A 22925-nucleotide genomic window follows, 5' to 3' on the forward strand; every position below is an offset into this window, starting at 1 on the left:
ATATACGTACACGCGCAGACACCTGTAAGGATTTTTCATTGATACGATATGGGTATTATATATGTACTAGACTTGGCGCAGTGCGCTGCGCCCACTGTAGTAGACTATAATTTCATTAACTTATTAAATGGAATATAAATACTTGATTGATATTTTTAATATTTGTTTTCTATCACGGAAATATATCAAACTTTACAATATATGATTCATTTCGCGCTCATATAAATTTCAAAGTTGTCGCGGTTTCGTCGCCAACTTCCTTTTAAAATTTTAAGGTTATGTCTCGAGAGTAGAATGTCTCTAGAATATTATAAATACACAAATTATAATTTGATATGTATTATAGTATTATATTACATTTTTAATATTCGAATCAATTTTAGAAATCAAAAACAAATCAAAAAATTCTAACGATACTTTTGACGCATGCGCACTACATGAACCAATCATATTAACGCATTCTTGGCTTCACTTCATCCGGTCATGACTTTTTTATATAGGGAAATAGGCCGCGACGTGATTTGATTCGGCGAAACAATTTAGAAAATGTATTAATTTCTGGCGCATGAGAGAAGCATACTGCAATTGGAATAATAGCTGATATATTATACGAAAATGTTTATAGATAAAAAGCTATAGATAACGGCGGACGCCTCGAGAGCGAGATAGGCGCGCTCTTCATATATAATGCATGCCGATGCGGGTTCGCGCGCGATTATTAAAGTTCAAGGCACTGATAATGAAAAAAAAATGCAGCAGTAATTATATTTTAGGGAGCGAATCTCTATACGTCCAAACCGTGTAGGTCGTAAATTTTTACGACACGTACTCATGTAATTCACTATATCTGTCACAACAAGATTGCAATTGCGTTTGTTTTCTTTTCAGAACAACAATAAACAAATAACAACCATCGTTACTCAGCAAAGCCAACTACATTGCCGCAGTTCAATCTTCAAGCTCTACTCTGGCGCGTTATAATTATTGCGACATTCACAATAAAGTATAACAATTTGCTTATACAAGAGAGAAAAGCGAAGAGCGTATAATACAGCGACGCGTGAATTTGTATTCCCCGAGCAATTTTTCACGAGGAAAACAAATCATGAATAATTCAAGTGAACGGCCGCGCTATATTACGTTAATCCCGGTCGCGCGTCAGGGAATTTTCGCGATTCGGCCGGCGGCGGAGCAGTTTGCGCGCTCGATATTTTTTTTCCGCGGATGACCCTGACCAAGCCTCTACCCCCGAAACCTGCGCTCCTGTGATCGATCCGCCGCCGTCTGTATATAACACATGTATACCTATAATATCACACCGGAGAGTGGAAACGAGGGCCGTGCGAGTGCGTTATTATTAAATACTCGCTCGTCGGGATCTATCCCACCGTGTCGAGTGCGCGAAAAAGTTTTTCCATAGTGAAAACAGAGCTTTATCAGAGTTGATGTTATAATACAAAGAACGTGTTTTATTGTTTTGCAGTAAGAACTATTTGTATATTATATTGTATTACTATTTCTGCTCGCGTTGTATAGATAATAGTTGTTGATGTTACAAGAGTAATAATAGGCTACAGCCTGCAGTATTATGCTTTCAGAGTAAACCATAAACGTGTATAACGTTACGTCAAAGAAGGGGCTAGATGCACCTATTTGTATGTTATAGCGCAAAAAGAGGGGAATTCCTACAATGAGTCAAAACGACGAAAAAACCCGCTTTGGTATACTATATGTTTGCTACATAATCATTTCTACATTAAAAAAAATTAATAGTCTCTGTTTACAGCTCCTCTCGCTAGAGGATTCCTTCAGCTGATGTTTATGCTCGTTTTGATGCTACACAAAACTCACGTTTGGAGTTTCACTCTACTGCAAAATAACTTTGTTTATACCAATATCTCCCTGAATCAGCCGAGTCGGTAGTGCACCTTATACTCCAACAGCTGCTTTGCCGTGTAACAAAATTAGTTCCGCAGACAGCACCGCTCCATCGCAAAGTCGAATAAAAGAAAAAAAAACAGAAGTAGGAGGAGGAAGAAAACACGTGTTCGATATACCTACGTATACGCAATGAAATCGATATCTCGCGAGTGACCACGACGGCGTCGACGATGACGACGAAGACGACGACGAGGCGAATCACACAGGGTCAGGGTTGCGAGCCTCGATGAAGGCCTCGGCCACGTTCCGATGTGTAATTGGCGCGCACGAGGCGCATATGCAGCAGCAGCAGAACTACCGACTGTATACGTCGATTTTTTTTTCATACACGGCCAGAGCGACTGATTTATGCATGCGATGAATTCGCTCTGCTATAAAGCGCGCGTATATCTGTATCTGGCGCTATATGGATAGTGTATTGACATACGCGTGCGCGTATAGTACACGCGTCGGCGGGGTAAAAATCGATTCGAAACCGATCTCGCGGATTAATAAAATTGCGAATAAGCTCGTCCTAAAAATATGAATATGGATTTAACGGGTCCGCCGGCCTTTGGAGAGCATATTTCATATTGTGGCAGCGGGTATAAAATCGATGCGCCGTGACGTCACGCGCCTCGCTAAAGAGAGCGAGAGAGGGAGGCAAATCCGTCAACGTCACATGACGTCACGCGAGATCCTTATACATACTTGGTGAATTTTAAAGAATCGGTTTTTCATTTAAAGAGGAGATGAGAGTCATCAAACGGAATAAAAATCGCGATAGTCGCATTATAAGCTTGGATCGCCGCACTCGCAACTGCGGTAATGGGATTGATTGGACACAATTGTATACCTGATGTATTTTTCCTAAATTATATATAATCGATTGCCCTTCGCAGCTTTGCCCGAATTTTTCTCCCTCCTCCTCCGTATACAACGCGATACATCTTCCCGCTCTCGCTTGACAAATCATGGACCATTAAAGCCAGAGCACCGCGCCGACGATCCATCACGGGCATCAGACGTCCCATACATACGCACACCTATACAAGCAAGCGTATAAGGGGCGTCTCCGATTCTTTGCGAGCGCGGCACAAACGAACAGATATAGCGTATATATACGAAAAGGAATCGTGCGTAGTTATATACGGTTAAAGCGAGCAGAAGAGAAGGAAAAAGGCTGCCGGCGCGAGCGCAGCCACAGACGAAACACACACGCGAGACAGAGAGAGAAAGAGCGCGAGGAGAGAAATGAGGCGGTGGCAGCAGCCTCGAGGTCGCGCGCTCTCTCCTCCTCCTCCTCCTCGCTGTGTACACACACGCGCACACACACACACACACACACACACACACACACACATATATATATATATATATATATATATATATATATATATCCTCCAGCGGGAGGAGGACTCGAACTGCGCGGGGGTATAAAAGGGACGAAGAAAATCGATAAGCTTTGGATCACGGTCAAGGTCAAATGGCTTTGCTCGCGCACGCGGCGGCGACGAAACTCGACTGTACAATACATACCTTATATGCATAGATACACGCACACCCGATTATGTTATACACGCCGGCCGGCGGCGACGCGCGTCGGGCTATATAACGTATATAGATACGCGACGAAATCTGTACTTGTATTACGACGTCGCGCGGATACATCGCACGTTTTCTTCCGTCGGGGAATGCACGAGTGGATGTTATTTTCGACATGTATATTGTGCGCGCGGCTTATCTGATTGCCGCACATACTTTGTTTTTGTATGCTAAAAGAGCGGAGCGCATTTGCTGTGTGTGATGTGTGTATGTGTGTATATATATATATATATATATATATATGCAGTGCAGCGTAATGGAGATGCGCGAATCGTATCTTCGAATGACATGCTGCATCTTTAAGAAATTCGCAGCAAATCGAGCCTTGGATGTAATATCAGACGTATAGTGTATAGTTATGCTTCTTCTTATACTTAAAAAAAAACAAGCAATTCATAATCGAGCTTGGGATATATGTGTGTGTGTGCGTGTATATATATATATATATATATATATATATATATATATATATATATACGCACGCACACACACACACACACATTATTCGCACGATTTGGAAAAATACCGATGCAAATGCAATGTGCTTGCGGCTTATGTAATTCAGCGATTGTTTTCTCCCAGAAATGCTGCAGCTGATAATATATATGCGCGATACTAAGAGCAAACGCCGACGGCCCACGCTGAGCTCTATTGCGCATTGGATGTTTCTCTTATATTCGAGTGACATTTCAGCATTAAAGCAATGAACGATAAGCGGCCAAAAGCCGACGGCCCAATCTTGGCCTTGACGACTTGTTTTACACGCACTCTTAGCAGCAATGTGTATAATATTATATATATATATATATATATATTGTGCACGAGCGCCGATAAACGCGCGACGATATCTCGTGTAAAAACAGTCGGGGCCCGCGCTGATGCATCGATATAATACGCGCTGCAGAGAGCGGGTAATGCAAAGCGCGATTGCTATACGAAGCTCTTTTATTCTCCGAAAGAAGAACTGAATTCGGCGCCCAGTATATGACTTGAAATGTATGGAAATCTTGAAAAGATGCTGCATGAACCTGTCGATTCATTTGGCAGCCCATTGGTCGGACTATATTCGCGGTTCATTTATATCTCTGTTCGCATATCATAAATGTTTCTCAACTTTTTGGATCGATTCAAAATTCGTGAAATAAGGCATTCGCTCAGGGCGATCCTAAAGGGCGATGCATAGACATAGCTCGTTAAATAGCGTGTGTACTAAGTAGACAAGGTCTAGTACCGATCAGACACGCGCGCAGGGCTTCTTGCACTTTCTCTTTCACCGCGCGACGACGCGATGGAAAAGAGCTGGTCCCTGAAAATCATCGGCATTGAACATCGCTCGTTTGTCGATTTTCTTCGCAAAGCTCTTCATGCGCTTGCCAGCAGAGTTTTATTATCTCGTCGATTTGGTTATGCAAAGCGCTGCAGCGAAATTCCGCAATAAATATATAATAAGGGATTATTGTTCGCGCAAGTATTTTGAAACGCGAATGCTATATATGTATACGATAAGGCTTACTTTTCAACCCACTTTGGTGGGTAGGTCGATGGCAAGCGTTAACTCTAACCGCCTTTTTTCGGTATTAACGATGAAGAGCAAGGACACAGCAGATGGGACAATTCAATTACGGACTAAAGCTTGATGATTCTTTTATTTTCGGTTACACGCGCACGGATTCAATTAGTCACACATATCTTTTTTTACTCAGCGTTCAGATTTGTAAAGTGACTTTTAAATACGTTGAAATACTTTTTTTATTCGAATAAAATCTGTGGTACACTTAGAAAACTTGATAGTAAAAATATTTTCTATTTGGTTCATTTATTGAAAAATAACGTATATTAAACTTCGATTCTTATTCTCCAGATGAGTCAGTAATAATAAAAAGGCTTAAACAAAATATTGTTATTGCGTCGTCTGCTTTGTCAAGCGCGGTATTATAATTAATCTCGTAAAAAGGTATGGCTCTTGATGCTAAATATTTTGATAAATAATGTAATTGCATGTCAATGACACCACAGGAAGAACATAATCCAGAATTGCTGTATGTTCGAATTTTTTATAAACGTAACATTTTTATATAATCAAGCGTAAATATAAGAGCAACGACAGCAGAACTTCAGTTAACTCTTCACAAATACCTATGTATTACGACGCTCGAGCCTTCTGATCGCTCCGCTTTTTCCTTGAACTTGACTTGTCTCGCGGATGTCAATATCATTCTACGATCTTCACTTTCCCCACAGTCACTTCGTATACATGCGTAACACAGTATATACCATGTGCGCCTCCCCACCACTCCTCCGCAGCAGAGACTTAACTTCGCCTTCACCTACGCCTTGATGCGACTTCTCTGCTTCGTATACCTTTCAGAGAGACGCTGGCAACGCGACAATTGACAGATAAGAGAAACGCGATGACATGGGCGATACGAAGTCCGCGGCCGAGACCTGTACTTTTCATCTACACGCACAGATACACGCACGCTCGCGGATATGTAGAAGATCGTCTTGGCATGGATTTATTTCTATGCGTATTGTGTGTAGCTTGATGGATGCGATGAAATTGGAAAAAGCGGCTACGTCTCTCTGGCGTTTCATGATTTATTTAAGTCGTTGATCGAGCTTTTTATTTAGAAATAATTATGAAGGAGTGAAATGAAGCTCTTATACGTTAATAGCAATGCCGTAATCATGCGCACAAAAACACTTGCCATAAAGACTATTCTTCCCTTACCCCGTGGTCAACAACTAAAAGAGAATTTTCATAACAGCGTGCGCGGAGCTCGACTTTAGAGTCATTTGTTTTGGCGCTAAAGTCATCGACTTAGGCACGCTCTCTCGCAGCGTGCGCGGGAACATTTGAAGCGTGCGTGGAGATACCTATCCTGTCGCTGTCATTTATTTTACATATGTATGATTGCGAAATTGTGTATCATTAGTGCAAGACGTCTTGTTTATAACCTATGGTACCTAACCGAAAAGTAAACATGAGTGATAACAGTTCTTGTGATACAGACGATATCTCCGATTATGGAAATGAAATTCCACCCGAAATCGCATACCGCAGTGTAACAATCAAGTAGCATCTACTTCTGGAGCAGAAATTACAGTTGATCAACCCAAAAAATCTGTAACAGTTTCATTAAAAGGAACCAGATTTGATTCAGAAGGTCGAAATGATGATAATGAACCACACGCTGAGGATGAATTTTATCGATTAACCGAAACATAGCAAGCTACATGTGGTTCACCGTTGAAAAAACGTAGACAAAACAGTGATGAAAAAAGCGAACAATCATTTACTATTGAAAGCATCGACAAAAATATTTCTTTTCATTTTAATAATTATAATGTTACAATTAATGTACATAATCATCATAATTAACTACAATGTACGATACACTATATTTGTGTTTTAGTTTAATATTTTTTGATAAAAGATGTAATAATTTTCTATTAAAAATAATTCATTTTTAAATTTGCAAAAATATTTTAGTTTAGTATAATTACACTTGTATATAGCGACAATGTGTGATTTAACGAACTTTTTGTATGAATAAGCTTTCACAGGAGCATAGCCTATTTCGCATTATGAAATAAATTTAATTTATATAATATACTAATTTAGTATAATGTCGAGCTCCGCGACACTTGTTATGAAAAATAGTATACGCAACTCGTGCGAGGGAATCGTGTGCCCCTCGCACTAGTTGCGTAATGTACTATTACCTCGTGGTGAACAACGAAAAGAGAAGAGAGCTTGTTCGATGCGCTTAACCAAGTCGCAACGAACGAGCTGTTATTCGACTGTTCTCTTTCACGTCAATCACAGAGCTGAGCCACGACTTGCTGAAAGACGGCTCGCTTTCATAATCACGAGCTCGCGTAAAAATCGGCCTAACCCAACAAAAAGAGGATCTAATTATATAATAGATTGTTTTTCACGCACCTCGATGTCCGCTCTTACAAAACACACATCATCGTTTAGCCGAGGCAAGCTTTTCCTCCAGAACCTTCCACGCGAAAGTTCCCTCGTTAAAAGCTCCTCGCAGTGCGATGATACTTTAAGTGTGTATTAAAGGTAAATATACCGATCAGCGTCGATTTATAATTGGATGCCGTAAATACGGTGGATCGAGCCATTGACATTGTGCATATGAGTATCACGTGTGGCAGCTTCGAAGGCCATACAGGAAAGAGAGTTTACAGCTCGCGCGCATGAATGGCGCACTTTCCTACTCGCCTACGTGTTCTATCTTTCACAGGCGAAGGGCTCGGCTTCTGTATATGTAAGCGTTAATGAAAACTATAACTGCGGGTGTCTATAGGCGTGCGATGATCAAGAAGAGATTTTTTCTCCCCTTCGAGCTTTCAAAGGTGCAGTTTGAAGTATATCAATTCTTTGTATATTGATGAAGCTCGTCGCTTATTATTTGTTCCGGCTTTGTGTCACTGTGCTGCGCGATTTTATATATTTACTAGAGGAGAACTCAATTATGAAGAAATTCCAAGATGAAAATGGCTCATAGTAATTTGTTGGTAATATCGATTTTCTCGTAAACGGCTATTTTCATCCCATCAATATACTTTTTCTTCAGTACAAAGTTCAATAGCTTGCACGTGGCGCTGAATAAATTCATCCTTATATTAGCTACTAGTGTAATGTTTCATTACAGTTTGATGAAAAAATCGTTGGCTCAAATTTTGTTTCGAAAACGCTAATCAGGTCACTGTTGTACTTGTAAAGTGCATGTGTACCCTGGAAAGAACAGCTATTTGGCGTGGAAATATTCAGCTGGAAGACCATATTCAACAAGACGATTAATGGAGTATAACCAACCGCGGGCCGCTTTTCAAACTCACCGATCCAATCATACGATCAGTCTTACGCGGTTCCTCGCTTCCACGAAATTGTTACGGCAAGTTGCGCGCATCGGAAGACCATGTCAATGAGCACACGTCGACGGAACAATTGATTCGTCTCGAATTAACAAGGCAAACGGGGCGACGACAAATTTCAGCAGACACTTTTTTTCCTGAATAATCATCGAAACTCCCGCCGGTACACACAAAGAGCGATGAATTTCAAATCAAAGTCAACTCTTCGACTCGATAATCACTTCGCACTCTGTCAATCGGTGTCAATGAACCAAAGGCGTTAATTCCTATTGACCCTTCGACACGTCGGCTATTCGAATGGTACGAGGCGCTGAGTACAAATGAATTTATAAAATAAGGAAAAGCCTTTGACATACAGCGGGCGGCCGATAATGAGCTCGAGAGAGTGAGACAGGGCGCGATATCAATTGTACGCGCATTAGCGTAGCCGAATGTATCAAGGCAGGGACGCTTTGTTTTGGGCAGTCGCGCGGTGAATCGAGGAAAGATTTTCGTGTGCGCTTTTCAAACGAGCAGCTAAAACCCAGGAAGTCCCGCACGCGCAGCGCACGACGGCAAGTGCATCGAGGACTATATGGATCTTCTCGAATCGTTATCGATTGCAGTCAATGGAATTGCAATTGACGCGAGCGTCGGCCCGATCCCAATTAAAGTAAACGGCAGGAAAATGTGCGTGGCGGCATTCCGCGAGGGAAAATTAAAAGCCAAGCGCGCGAAGTGTATAATATGGAAGCTTTCTTTTAAATTTTCCTCGATGCGCGCACCATTGACATGCAAATAAAACCGGTCGAGCATTATCATAAGCCGCATCGCAGCTCGACGGCGCCGTACCGCGAGAGGAAGAGCGAGACCAAGAAGAGAGAAAAAAGCAACGCGACGCAAGCCTCGAGGGCCGAAAAATCGCGGATGAATTCGTAAAGACGCGGCAATCCGCATATGAGGCGCCGCTGTGCAACGGAACGAGGATTGCGAAAAAGAGCGCGCGCTCGATGGCCTTGAATATCTTTCTTTATCAGTGATGACGCCTTCGTAAGCGCGCGCGCGCGCGAGAGAGAGAGAGAGAGAGAGAGAGAGAGAGAGAGAGGGAGAGCGCATAGAGTTCAAGAACACCGGGCACCGATGCTGCTTCTCCGCTGCTGTCGCTAACCAGATCGAACCGTTAGATAATATCCCGATAAATCGCACACTGCAGCAGCTTTCTCGTAATATCTCTGTGCGTTTGCTGCGCTTTTCCCGCTTGTCTATATATGCGCGAGATGCGATCGAGAGCTTCCGCAGAAAGGAAAAGTTGATTACGCGCTGCTGCCGTATAGTATACTCGTGGAAGAATTATGCAGGGGCACAACGATAAACCTCGACAAAGCGAAATGACAGCACACACTCGAATTCCACCGATGTATAATAACAACGCGGAGTATTTTCAAGGTCCTCCCACATGCTCGTCTGTGTGCGCGCGCGCTGTGTACGGGGCCTATTTTTAAAGTGGGATTGGTCATGGTTCGCCGGTGGAAGAGTGTGTATAGTATGCGCGAGCGCGAATAACAAGCCTATACTGGTGTCTGTGCAGCGCGGAGAAGCGCAGGGAAAAAAGAACGAGAGAGATAGAGAGAGTGAGAGAGAGAGAGAGAGAGAGAGAGAGAGAGAGAGAGAGAGAGAGAGAGACAAAAACGCGAAACACCACGCCTTGAAAATAAGTATGTGCCGCAGAGTAGACGCGAGAGCGCGGGCCTCGATTCTCGAAACGAAAGTTGCGCGCGCGCGCGGGAGTGGCGCACAGACCCTATTATAGTCATCGGCCCGGCGTTATCCGGACGTTGGCAATGATGAGTGCATGGATGTTTTGTTGCTCGACAAGATGAAAAAAAAATTTAAAAGACTTGAATTTTTATTAAATTTCTTTTTCAACAGGAATTTTGAAGAATAAAACGGGTCAGCAAAGTGAGCGACTTACGCGAGTGGAAGAATTCTTTGGGAGAAACTCAAACTCGGCTAACCAGGTATTTTCGAATTTTTCCTGGAAGAGCCGCACGGCTAACGAATATTACACAGACGGACTTAGACAAAAGCTCCAGCCGAGGATATTGTCGTCGAGACGTGGAAGATAACATAACTTGGAGAGATCCGCATGCGCCGCGGTTGCGCTTATGCCCATCAAAACAAACAATTTTTTCATGGCCGCGCTAGTCGGGCTCCCCTTCCTCCTGCATTCTACCTCATTTTAATCCACATCATAATGTAGAGACGAAGTATTTCTCTATATACTCTGAAAATTGTTATTACCGAGGAAACGCGCTAAAAATAGAGTCGCGCTTGTAAATTAAGAAACGTAACTTTTTGCTCGACGATCCGTCGTAAACGCAAACTCTGACTCACAATCAACAGTTTTTAAGACGGCACGTGCTGTTTGGACCTTGTATAGATAACATTCAAATTCGTGTTTTTTTTATTCTAACAAGCGAAAAAAGCTCGTTGTTCGTTATCTTCTCTAATAAAGTTTGACTTTCATTTTCGGATAGTACGGCAAATTCATAGATGTCTACTGTTGTAAAAATATTTTTGTAAAGCTAATTTATTAAGAGATGAATGAAAGGTGGTCGCATGGCAAAGAGTCGTTTTATCCGCGAAACTCCACGATTCATAGCGTCGAGAAACTCGACAACTTTTGATAGCGCGATATACCAAATATACTAAATTATGTAAAACGATTGGTCGTACGCCGACGAAAAAAGCCTTATCAACGTTGTATTGCAGATTAAACGCAGACCGTAAGCACATTAAATACACGAACGAAATCGAGAATAGCTCCGCCGGCTTCAAGCTCACGTTGCACAACCGGAGTAAAAAGCTCTGAATTGGAAATTTTAATGCAAATGTCCAAGACGAAACTCTCGCTCTCAGCTGGCAAGTCCACATTACATGCGAGCAACCGTCCAGATATGATACGAAGCTGCGAGCACGTAATAAAAGGAGACTCGGAGGGAGACGGAAGAAACGAGCGCGCGAACGAGAGGAGAAGAATAGGAAGAAGGCATACGATATCACAAGTAGTTATAAAAGCGAGTACGCGGCACACAGAGCGTGCGCGCGCGCGCGACCTTGTCCGCGAAATTATACGGATTGTATTCGCTGGAGCAGCAGCGAGATGGATATGTCCAGTATAGAATTCGCATGGTCGGGATATAGAGAGTCTGCACGTACCACGTCATACATCCAGGCGTCCATGGCCGTGTCGTACATTCCAAGTTCACCGCGCCGGTGTTCCGTCCGCTCCGTGTCCCTCCTGCAGCAGTGCTCGTAGTCGGAGATTTCTTCTCTCCCTCTCTCTATGTTATAGGTATGCTACGCTGCAGCAGAACAGCAGATCCTCCTCCTCTCCCGCACTCGCGCACGTGCAGCAGCTGCAGCGACAGCAGCACATCGGCCGCGAGCTGCTGATGCGAAGCTCGCCGGGTTATTCAATCTCCGAAGCTCGCTCGGATACTCTCTATCTCTCTGTCTCTCGATTGGCTATACTCGAATGTCGTAGTGCGAAAGTCCCGAGAACGTCTCACCTCGGCATCGGCCACTGATGCACCAGGAGGCGCAGCACCGCTGCATAAACGCGCGCGCGCGCACACACTCACACACACGCCGCAGTTCGATGTCGACGGCTCCGCGGGCCGTGCGCGACTGTGTTCCACTCTGCTGTGTCGTAACGTCACTCGCTCTCTTTCTCTCTCTCGCTTGCCGGCGCTGATGCAGGATCGCGCGCGCGGCGAGCTTCGTCGGCGGCGGCCAGCGGCAAAGGCGCAGAGAGGGAGCACTCGACACACATAGGACCATCAGCACGCCGACGCCGCCGCCGTCGCACTCACACACGCGCGCAGCCACGAGCTGATATATAGGTATATATATATATATATATATATATATATATATATATATAATATATATATATATTATATATATATATATATATATATATATATATATATATATATATATATATATATATATATATAATATATATATATATAATATATATATATATATATATAATATATATATATATATATATATATATATTATATATATATATATATATATATATATAATATATATATATATATATATATATATATATATATATATATATATATATATTATATATATATATATATATATATATATATACATACGCCACCGCCGCCGCCGCCGACGCGATCGGGGCAGTGAAAGAGCAAGGGGAGGGTGTATAGGGTAGGTTGTAGTATAGATATACTGTGTGCGGGGGCATCAGATGTTCCTCTCTCAGGTTATCTCTCGACCTTGTTGGTCGAGCTTATGAGAGAAGAACGAGGAGATGATGGGTATATAATATATACGAGTAGAACTGATGTGAGAAAAATCGGTGTAGGAGTACTTATAATATATCTAAATTACATCAAACGTCGGACAACACCTGAACTTTTGACGTACATAATGTATAGATATAAACACGCGAAATCTGAGACAGGAACCGGCGGCAGTGATATGCTAGTCTGAGTTTTGTAATTGAAGCTTGTGTTTTGTGGACGCGTGAGCACACTGTCTATTTATTATAAAATGCCGAGGGAGCACAACCCAACCCTTTCTTTCGCAGGCGTGTATTTACCTGCTCGGTGCGAGTATACATTATTAACGATTTTGAAATATTTTGTTTTTCATTTTACATATAACAGGCATATTTTTGAATGGCGGTTGTAGCTTGGCACATCATACCCCGCCCGTGATGCGTATACACTTCAAGTTTGAATTTTTTAACTTTGCGAATTCTCAATTTCTCTAAATTCGTGAATGGAATAAACCACACAAGCGCAACACGATTGGGCTAAGGTACGTAGGAAGAACATTTTTCCAGTCAGAGTTCAAATTCATGCTCGTTCGAAGAAATTAATTTCGGAAATATAAAAAGTATATTGTAATCAGCGAGGGCCATATTATATAGGTATATAAATAGATCAGATTTAATTTTATGCTTGCGTTCAAAGGCGAATGAAACACAACTGAAAATGTACTAATGTCAATCCCCCTATACCATGACGGTGTACTGACACCAAAAACAAATCTTTGACAAGAGTGCAGGAAATTCCTCGCTCCGTCGCGAACAATGCATTAATTTGCAATTCCCGAACAGCTATACCTCTTTGTGGCTTGGCTCCTCTGACAAATTTCGAAATAAAGTCAGTCGAATGTCAAGCGCACAAAGCGCACAAAGCCCATAATAAAGGGAAGCGCCGCTTTTCGACAATTATTCCAGTCGTGTATATGTATACATCAACGCTTCTTCATTAGAATCAAAACAATAAGAACATCGCCGCGGAATTAATCTTGTCCGCTTTTACGGTAAATCGCGCATCGCTTGTTCGTATATACAAGGAAGTGTTGAAAAAAACTTTTGATTTCCAGTTAATCGACTATACAATACCGGCAGTGATCTTGAATTTTCATGTGCCGTGCTGTGAGCTTACGATTATCACGACCTAATTATCATGCATAATTCATCGCGCGAAGCGCACGTGCGCTACTATACTTATAACTCTCTTTGGGCGCATATTCGCTCTGTGCATCGAGGTATTTTAAGCGTATTCTACATAAATTGCTTAAATTAAATTAAAATGCTTGTAAACTTTTGTATACATTAGGGGCACTAATATTTATCTTTCAAAAAAGTTTGCGCCAGTTTAAAGCAATACCAATTTCTCACCAAATTATTCTGTATAACTCTTTATATAAGCCAATATATTTTAGCAACCCAACAGTTCTCAGTTTTGCCGCCAAAAGTGGCGCTGATAGTAAATTGTACACAGAGCGAATAGCGTCAATTGCATCAGGACGTTTTTCAAGCCGAAAAGACGAGACACGTCGCCATGAGGGGGGGGGGGAGTTTGCTTATGCATTATATTGTTTCTCGCTCTTTATCCGCCAATATATTCCATATATTATGCAACGATCATCTTTATTTTCTTTAATATAAAAGATGTCGTTTATGAAGAGTATGTGCAGTGTAGAAGGAATTAACTGACCGAACAATGATGCCCAATTAATAAGTCATGATAAATTCAATACTTCGAATACAATAGGTGATAGCTTTGAAATTATATAATTAAGATTTAGAAACCCCCATTATAATAGAAAATAATAATACTTCGTGACATAACGTGTTACTAGTGTTTTGAACTTCTCAGGAAATCCATAAAAAATTTCGGGAAGAAATAAATTAATAATGAGCAAACCTGAAATTTTACTTCAAATTGTGTAGTGAAACTACATATATACCTATTAAAAATATAATCCACGCATAATATTTGAGTTAATAATCGGCTCAAATATCTGATTAACCTCATATTAAGATAATCATTAGATTATGTACATATAAAGGGAACATAAAAAATGATGAAGTCAAAAGTCCAATGATAAAAAAATATTGATTAAATTCATAAAGGAAGACTGATCACATGCTTGGATACAAAAATCGGTATAGGTTTAATAAAGTATGGTCTGCAAATGTGTACTACTGGAATAAAGAGAATTATCTGGATGTATATCAGAAAAAAATACGAAGCTGAGTAAGCAAACATGTACATTCTAACACACACACACACATATATATATATATATATATATATATATATATACATACATCGTCAAATTTGATCTAATTATTCTCCAATTCGCGTTCTCCAATTCTTATAGTCCAGGTGTACAATTATGTACCGAGCGGAATATCGGTCATTAACTTTTTTGCAATTTACCTTGAGGCAATGACACATTATCTGACCCTCTTTTGTCGTTTGGGAGAAATTTTCGCGCGTGCCGCAGCGACTCATTACAATTTATCTTCCGACTCGTGTGCAGCTTGACGATTCAAAATCGGTATATCTATAAAAAAGTCGATGCATCCTGCAAGATAGAAATCGGAAAAAAACAATGAAGCAAAATTATAATGCTTGAATTCGGCACGTGTTGGATTCGAGTAATGGTAAAAAGTTAAAAATATATTATTCCAATAATTTTAGACGTACACAATACGAAAGAATTCCATTCTGCAATGATATGCTTACAATATTTCAATGTTGCATGTATCAATGACGCATCTCCAGTTGTATAAGCAGAAGTATGTATAACCCTATTATTATATAGGTATAATAATAATTAAAATTTTATTATAATACGCGGTTATGCCTGTGTAGGGGTTGAATGAATGGGATTCTCGGGAACTATGCATGGCAATAACAGAAGCTCTCACTCTCACTGAATCATATATTCAACTAATTCACAAAGTTTATTTATAACTTTCAAGATATATTTGTTAGTTAAATCACAAGTATCAATGAAAAACCATTGCCGATTGCATCGACAAGTTTTAAAGGTATGGAATATCCTAAAATTAAAAAGCGAAAATTAACAGTTAATATATGCAGCAATCCATTGCCTAGTTATATTATAAACTCTTTTATAATCGTGCGCATCGACCTCATCATAGTTATGTATACATATATAATTTATGCATGCTCCTCTCCAGCAGGAATTACTTTATATAGTAAAGGAAGACCGACAAGTATATTATATGCATATAATATACATTCATTATCTCGCCACCGTGCCGTAAGTAAATATTATTGCCTTCTTTAATTTTCCGCATCGCACTGCTATGCGTATACAGGTATATAGGCATATGTGATGCGCGCGAACGAGCGCATCAGCAGCGGGGGAGGGGCTTCTTTCAGCGCAAACTCGCCGCGCGTGTGTGGGTTCGTGTGTACTTATAATGGCCTTGAACTTGAATGTCGGCTTTTTTTGCTTGCGAAATAATGCGCGTTCAATCATCTATATCTTGTATGTGTATAAGCATAACGGACATACTACGCGCGGTCCAACCCATCGTATATAGGATACTGTTGTATATAACATGTACTTGATCATGGGTAAAATTTTCTAAGAGTTTTCGTGGTTACGGGCAGCTTAAGTTTCGCAACATACAATCTGATATCCTGTGATAAGTAGTCTCCGAATAGCCGCACTTTGGGAGATTCGTTACTTGTTTTCCTATATACCTAAGGACGATGGGAGACGTTCTTTGCAAATATATACACACACACACACACACACACACACACGGGAGGCCTTCCTTTTGCTTTGGTTTTATTGTATAAGTATATACGTAGGGAAGGTATCGCAAGGGATTAGAATTCATTATTTCTTTGGAAAAATTTGCAAGGCTTCAATTAGCAAGTTCTTCACTGCTTTGTCTGCCCTCTATTACATGTTGCAGAAGTGGTATCTAGTATGAAAAATGAAGAAACATGCATTCTTTCGATTACATATAGTGAAAAAAAATTTGTCCTAACCTTGGTTGCGAGGAAGAAAATTAAATATGATGGAGTGAATTTCGAAGAACATTAAGTAGAGGCATCTCAAACAATTTCATAATTTTTGTATGGATCTGTTCATAAAATTTTCGACTTTACAGTAATTTTCGCATGGATCAATGATTTATCTTTATCGAGCAGTCGTGAGAACGTAAATTGGCACAGGTCCTTGAGATCGAAAACTTGGGAGTTTTTATATAAGAAAATTAAATGAAAAATGAGCATTCTCTATTTATTTTATAAATTATAAAGTACCATGTAACAGTGGCTTATGATTATGTTATGAAATACATGATTATATGAGAAACCTATAGTTTCTTGATCGTCTCATAAGGTATAGAAGTACATATACATAAAGATCGAAAACCTCGCCTTATTTTCGGGCAAAAGTTTCGCAGTACACATTATTTGTAAATGTTAATAACAAAAGTAAAAAATCATTCAAACTATTGCCAGCTATTATAGTAGTCATAAATCAATTCGATTTTTCACGCGCTTTTGAATTATATACGCGCAATGATACGATAATTCTATGAAAGTAAAATTCGTTGTTATTCGAGAGTTTAGGTTATCGAAGTGTCTTGTGATAAACGAGAGAAGAAGGAATTTCGTGCGCACGATCTAGCTGGCCATTGATTTCCGCAATCGTAAGACCGGACGACATAGTTTCTCCACACATATATGTGACATTTATTCACTGTGACGCTTTAGAATTATAGAAAATCAGATATAAATATTTATGATACATGAAGATTTGAATGTACATGCATGTTATAACTTTGTCTCGCACAAATAACAAAAAAAATCACTGAACTATTACATTCAAGCTAAAGGAACAAAATAAATGCTATGCAGAAATAGCAAGAAAAAATAATCCAACATTAATAAAGACTAAAAATTCAGAATTCTGAACGCGAAATACAAGTCAGTAAAATAGAATTTGCGCATCGAGCCATTCTGAAAATCACGAAATCCAGACAAAAAGTCTGACCCAACCAGGCGCATATATCCATCATCATCGAGGTGATGACAACAGAGGCGTTTCGCTGAATCGCTATCGGTGTATAAAAATGAGACTGAATAGTATAAGTATACGTTGAACACGTAACAAAAGGAACCTTGAGGAAGATTCGCGATGCGTGACACTCCCAAAACTTTGAGCCGTGTATACACCCTGCGTGAAAATAGCCTATCACATTTGTGCTGCTTAGGAAATCCGGCTATATTTACAAATTTTTCTAGTTCGACTGTTTTGCAACATATTTTCATCGTTTGCTGTTATAGAACCTTTTATATAATGATCCATATAACATGTGGAAATTTTCATACAAAAATATGCAATGAAAATACGGAACCTATTGTTAATAAACAAATTTCAATATTGCTGATCTTGGCTTTTTAATTTATTTAGTTAATGAATTTGATTGTTAGTGTATAGATACCAGCTTAACAGAATAGACGATAACATTTTCAGCAGACTATCGAAAACAACTATTTTTCCATAAGTTCAAACGTACTACATCAATGCACGAAAGCATTGCAAATTATAACCTACTTATCATTATTATTGTCCAGCAATCAAATCTGTTTATTTTATTCAAAAAGTTAAATTATAGTTTTTGACATGGCTAAGATAGCCGCAGCAGGCTCATATTCTACAGCTGACATCCGGCGACTTGTGCAAAAAAGAAGAAAAGAAAGTGTTGAAAAGAAACCGACATATGATGAATGATTATGACCTTGAATGTCGGGGGTATTTATATATGTGTACTCGAAATCGTGAATTTTCTACGTGAATTACTACTATAAAAAACTAAACGCTGATGTAAAATATAATTTTCACATCACTAATCATAATAGGTAAATAAAATAGTTCATCAATATTTTTTAATTACCTATGTGAATCCAGAAGTATTAATAAAAAGGTTTTATCAACGTAAACTCTACACGTGAATTTTTGCTCTAGCTATTATAGTGAGCACATCAAGCACTTTGAGACAAAATTTAATGTTTGAAATGGAAGTATAAGTGTTACACTGTTCTACATATTTAACACATAATACTTGATAACTAAATCTATATGGTTTCCAATTAAGTATAAAGTCCATTACAATTATTTTTGTATTATACTAAAATTTTTTAATTTTCTACATTTTTATACAATAGTTCACACGTAAAAAATATTACTAATATGTTATGTAAATTATGTCTATGTAAATTGTGGACAGATGATCAGAATAAAAAGTATAGAAATAAACACATGTTTAGAACATACACATTTTTACAAAGAATAGTCTTGTAAAATTGGCTAAGAAAAATTAAGTATAATATGCAACTGGTTATCTATGCTCATGATTACAACTATTCATAAATAATTACTCATACATATCAATAATATTTATGTATGAAAACTGGTATATTTCTTATCGTACTTGCTTTTATAAACTACACAGATTATTAATTATCATACAGTCAAAATGTTTTCTTAAATGATAAGTTGATACATTTTTTTAATACGAATTTAGCTCTAGTTTTAAAGTAGATCAGACGATTCATAAATGTCACTTATTACGTTTATTATATAATGAAACTGAAGAATAATTTTCATTCAAGGTAAGGAATAGATTTAATCGTGTAAGCCAAAGAAGCATAATTTCGACGACGTTGTTTCGTCCTCATCAGACTATGACTCTATAGACTGATAGGATAATTGATGTTCCAAATTGTTAGTGAAAGATCCTGAAAATCCAATCAGCACAATACATGAATAAAATAGAAAAGAAAAAAAGATAGAATTTATAATTACTTTCTAAATTGACAAAAGTTTTAATAACTTTTAAATAGATTCATAGCTTGAATGATTCAATATATTCCTTACCTATATGAAAAACTGAGTGTAAAAGTATATCAACTATTTTTATCTTTGGATACTTCGCATCATATCAACAGATGTATTTCTAATTAAGTTTGAATTGTTAGAGTTGTTTTGTGAGATTAAATTGCTTGATTGCCCTTGGTAATTATTTCCTCCAGATGCATGTCGAATCGTTGTACTTTGTTGTGAGGGATTTACAGATGATGCTCTGTGTGAAAATTGTGAATGTGATGCTGGTTCAGCAGGTGAATTCGTTGGTAACCCATTTTCGACAATTGATGAATGAGTACCTATAGTGGCATTCATTTAAAAATTAGTGTTATAAAATCATAAAGTTTTGTTGAGTCTATTCTAGCTTCATAAAATTACAAGAATCGAGCTTTTAAATGAGAAAGAAAGAAAAAGCTGAGAATATATATATATATATATATATATATATATATATATATATATATATATACGTTTTCAACTATTGGTTGTATTATTGCTTACTAGTGTTTGATGGTGATGTGAGTGGAATAGCTAGCCTAGCATTCACAGCAAGTAAGTGATCTCTTCTCTGCAACAAACTATTTACGTTCTCTTCCAGCCTTAAATTTTCTGCTCTTAATTGGTGTAAGCATGATAGAAGTGAAGCAATATCAAAATGTTGCGCTTGATCCATAAGAAATTGACTGCCTTGCTCCCATTGTCTCTCCAATAGTTGATCTAGGGTTTGAGGTATTGAGCCACTTCCTAATACTCCGCTGTTATTGGTAGCACCCGTGCTGTTGTTTGCAGAAAACATTGACGAAAATGAGGGAGTGGTTGAAGCATTTTGACTAGCTTTGGCTGAAGCGATAACTCGGCTGTGTAGTGGTGGCCCAATCAGATTCATGCCCGAATTGCTTGCTTCTGTAAAGATTGAGTGTGCTTTCATCTCTTGAGAAAGAGTATCAGACATTTTTTGTGCCATCGACGAGGTTGGATTTAATTGATTACCCAGCATGTGGGGAGCACTGACACCATTGTCAAACATTTTTGATTCTTTCTCTTCTTTAGGTTGGTATTTTGATTCCATCGGAGTATACTGTGATGAGTGCGAAAAATTTTGCGAGCCGGCCGACGTCGTGCCGGTCTCATTCCCCCGTCTTTTCCGTCGCCCAGAAGTGGCACTACTCATGCTTTCAGAACCAGGGCTGCTTGGGGGAGAATCCTTTACAGTTGGCCCCATATTGTCACTAAAGCTAGATCGCATTTAAGTAACTAATTCAGTGTGAAATCTTGAAAAAAAAATTAAATTGTTGCCACTGCGTGTGGTGACAAAAAATGTAGACTGGCCGCCGTTGTTTTGAGAAGTTACACTTATGACGATCTCTGTCGTTATTGTCGAAGGATCTGGGAAAAAGCTATACACTCACATTCCAAATTTGCTCATCTCTCCAGTGATTGGAAACTTTGCTCTACCAAAAGACGACATTCACTTTCATCATTCATGAATGAGAACACTGTCGGGCATAGGAGGTCCCGTGTCGAACTCTGAAAACACAAAAAATCTAAGTATCAATAATATTCTTGTAAATAAAGCAGCATTGATTAAAATAGTCTAAGTGAAACAAATTATCATATACGTGATAAATATGAAAAAGCCCTGCTAAACTTTTGTGTATTTCAATTCCTTTGTTTGGATTGACAGAATCTAAGAACCATTTATCATTCATAAGTTTTATCATGTTATCTCAGGCACCAATTTAATCAGATCATTTTTTTTGTTCTTCAGAAAGTGTGAGCAAATGTAAGTTGAAAATTTTTAATGCATCTTCTATTTTTAATTATCTAAAATGACATTTTTTTTTCAATGAAGTGGTTCATAGTCAGAATTAATCAATAGACATAACAATTGAGCGATAAGAAAAAATTCGGCAAGGCTGAAATTAATTTTCAAGTATATTTGTTGAAATGAAATTAAGGTAGTTATTTTGAATCATAATAACCATAAGATCTGTACCTACATATACATTTTTTTTTTATTAAACTTAAAATCATCACTTTACTGCTTTATTTAGAACAAAATTATTGAAACTTACAAGAAAAGTGTGCAACATCCTGATTACAGATACTGATAAGACTGCTATAATTTTGTCAAATATTCAGTTGCAATGTAAGTTCAAAATTAAGCATATAATGCTAACTCAACTTTAATTAGGTTGCACTATTTCAGAGCTAGATCAAAGCCAATATTTAATAACACACTTTCCTCGTTTTATTTTTTGTATCCTCGATGTTTAACAGTAGTAGAATACTTCAATATGAAAAACACGAAATGCCTATGCAATAAATTCTTTTTGCATATCCAGTATGCATTATTAACTGATTTGATCACAACTTAGTGAATTCTGCAATAAGTGTTAATTTCAACAATTTTGTTATTAGACAATGAAAAATGGTTTGAGCAAAAGCGTGTTTTTAAAAACAGTACCATTGCTGAATTCACTTCGTTCACTTACATCATTGAAAAAAATAGCTTATTGAAGTTTTTCGCATAATTAGATCAAATCATGTATACGTTTGCACTTATGAAATATGAATACTTCATATCACTGTGTATCATAAATAAAGCATGCTTCATAGATAGGTCAAAGTTGTAAAGACATCACAAATGTACCATTAATCGAATTCTGAAGTTACATGTTTATAGTATGGTTATGTTATTTTGTTGGAGATACAACTGCAATATAAAAATTCTACAGTTCGCAAAGATAGCAATAAACCAAAGTAAAAGGCTGGTACTAGAGCAAACAGCAACAAAAACAATGATCAAGAGTGCGTTCACGCTATAATCAGCTCCACGGCGTCGAGTGCCGCCACCGTGCCTATTTTTTATCACACGCGTACGAAACCCTAGTTAGACTATATCAAGGCCAAAACATTATGAAACCTCCTTCAGTGTATATACATCACACGAGTATTCGCGCTGGGTATTTTGGTATCTCCCCAAAGCAAACCCAAGCTTAGCTCCAAAAATGACAAAAAAAAAACAATAAAAATAAAGCACACACTTAACCTTCAAATCCGCAGACTCCCCTGACAGCCAGCACCCGCGAAAGCAAAACTTACGAGCCCACGCAACTCTCGTGATTCGCAGCTTTTTTGCGCTTCCGAAACCAGTGTTACAGCTTTGCTTTAGCTGTAACGATTCTGCACACGAGACACACGTAGGCGCGAGATGCAGCACAGGGAGAAAATATATAATAATGTAT

The 22925-nt window shown here is 38.7% G+C and overlaps 2 protein-coding genes and 1 long non-coding RNA gene across 9 annotated transcripts in view; 1 reads left to right on the top strand and 2 right to left on the bottom strand.

Moving 5' to 3' along the window:
* Positions 1 to 2821, top strand: part of LOC116417240 — a 2925-nt gene extending 104 nt beyond the window's left edge. Inside the window, exons 1-2 of the long non-coding RNA XR_004227543.2 lie at positions 1 to 24; positions 889 to 2821. The exon at positions 1 to 24 is cut by the window's left edge and continues 104 nt beyond it. This is a non-coding gene — a long non-coding RNA (uncharacterized LOC116417240). The remainder of the gene's footprint in view (positions 25 to 888) is intronic.
* LOC100120388 (steroid hormone receptor ERR2) overlaps positions 1 to 22925 on the bottom strand; it is a 34427-nt gene that overhangs the window by 10826 nt on the left and 676 nt on the right. For 2 of the 7 annotated variants that reach the window (XM_032599210.1, XM_032599208.1), the window contains exon 2: positions 22730 to 22863. The exons of 2 other annotated variants lie outside the window; for them this stretch is intronic. In XM_032599210.1, the coding sequence (XP_032455101.1) occupies positions 22730 to 22863 (134 nt within the window). Of the gene's footprint in view, positions 1 to 11619; positions 12115 to 22729; positions 22864 to 22925 lie in introns of those variants that run through there. 3 more of the 7 variants (XM_032599213.1, XM_031929420.2, XM_008213727.3) reach the window with 2 other exon arrangements.
* Positions 19209 to 22846, bottom strand: LOC100120358 (zinc finger protein zfp-1). Its single transcript, XM_031929426.2, has 5 exons — positions 22725 to 22846; positions 21087 to 21204; positions 20179 to 20912; positions 19690 to 19976; positions 19209 to 19550 (listed from the first exon to the last, which is right to left on the bottom strand). The coding sequence occupies exons 2-4, from the start codon at positions 21143 to 21145 to the stop codon at positions 19729 to 19731; spliced, it is 1041 nt and encodes a 346-aa protein (XP_031785286.1). The 5' UTR covers positions 21146 to 21204; positions 22725 to 22846; the 3' UTR covers positions 19209 to 19550; positions 19690 to 19728.

This window comes from Nasonia vitripennis, chromosome 4 (assembly GCF_009193385.2).
Source record: "Nasonia vitripennis strain AsymCx chromosome 4, Nvit_psr_1.1, whole genome shotgun sequence".
Lineage (NCBI taxonomy): Eukaryota > Metazoa > Arthropoda > Insecta > Hymenoptera > Pteromalidae > Nasonia > Nasonia vitripennis.

Bases quoted from the DNA above. Each gene is read 5' to 3' on its own strand.
- LOC100120358 (XM_031929426.2), bottom strand. From the start codon at position 21,145: ATGTCGTCTTTTGGTAGAGCAAAGTTTCCAATCACTGGAGAGATGAGC. The intron at 20,913-21,086 runs GTGAGTGTATAG...AATGCGATCTAG, and splicing joins GAGATGAGCAAATTTGGAAT to CTTTAGTGACAATATGGGGC. The intron at 19,977-20,178 runs GTAAGCAATAAT...ATGCCACTATAG, and splicing joins CACATCACCATCAAACACTA to GTACTCATTCATCAATTGTC.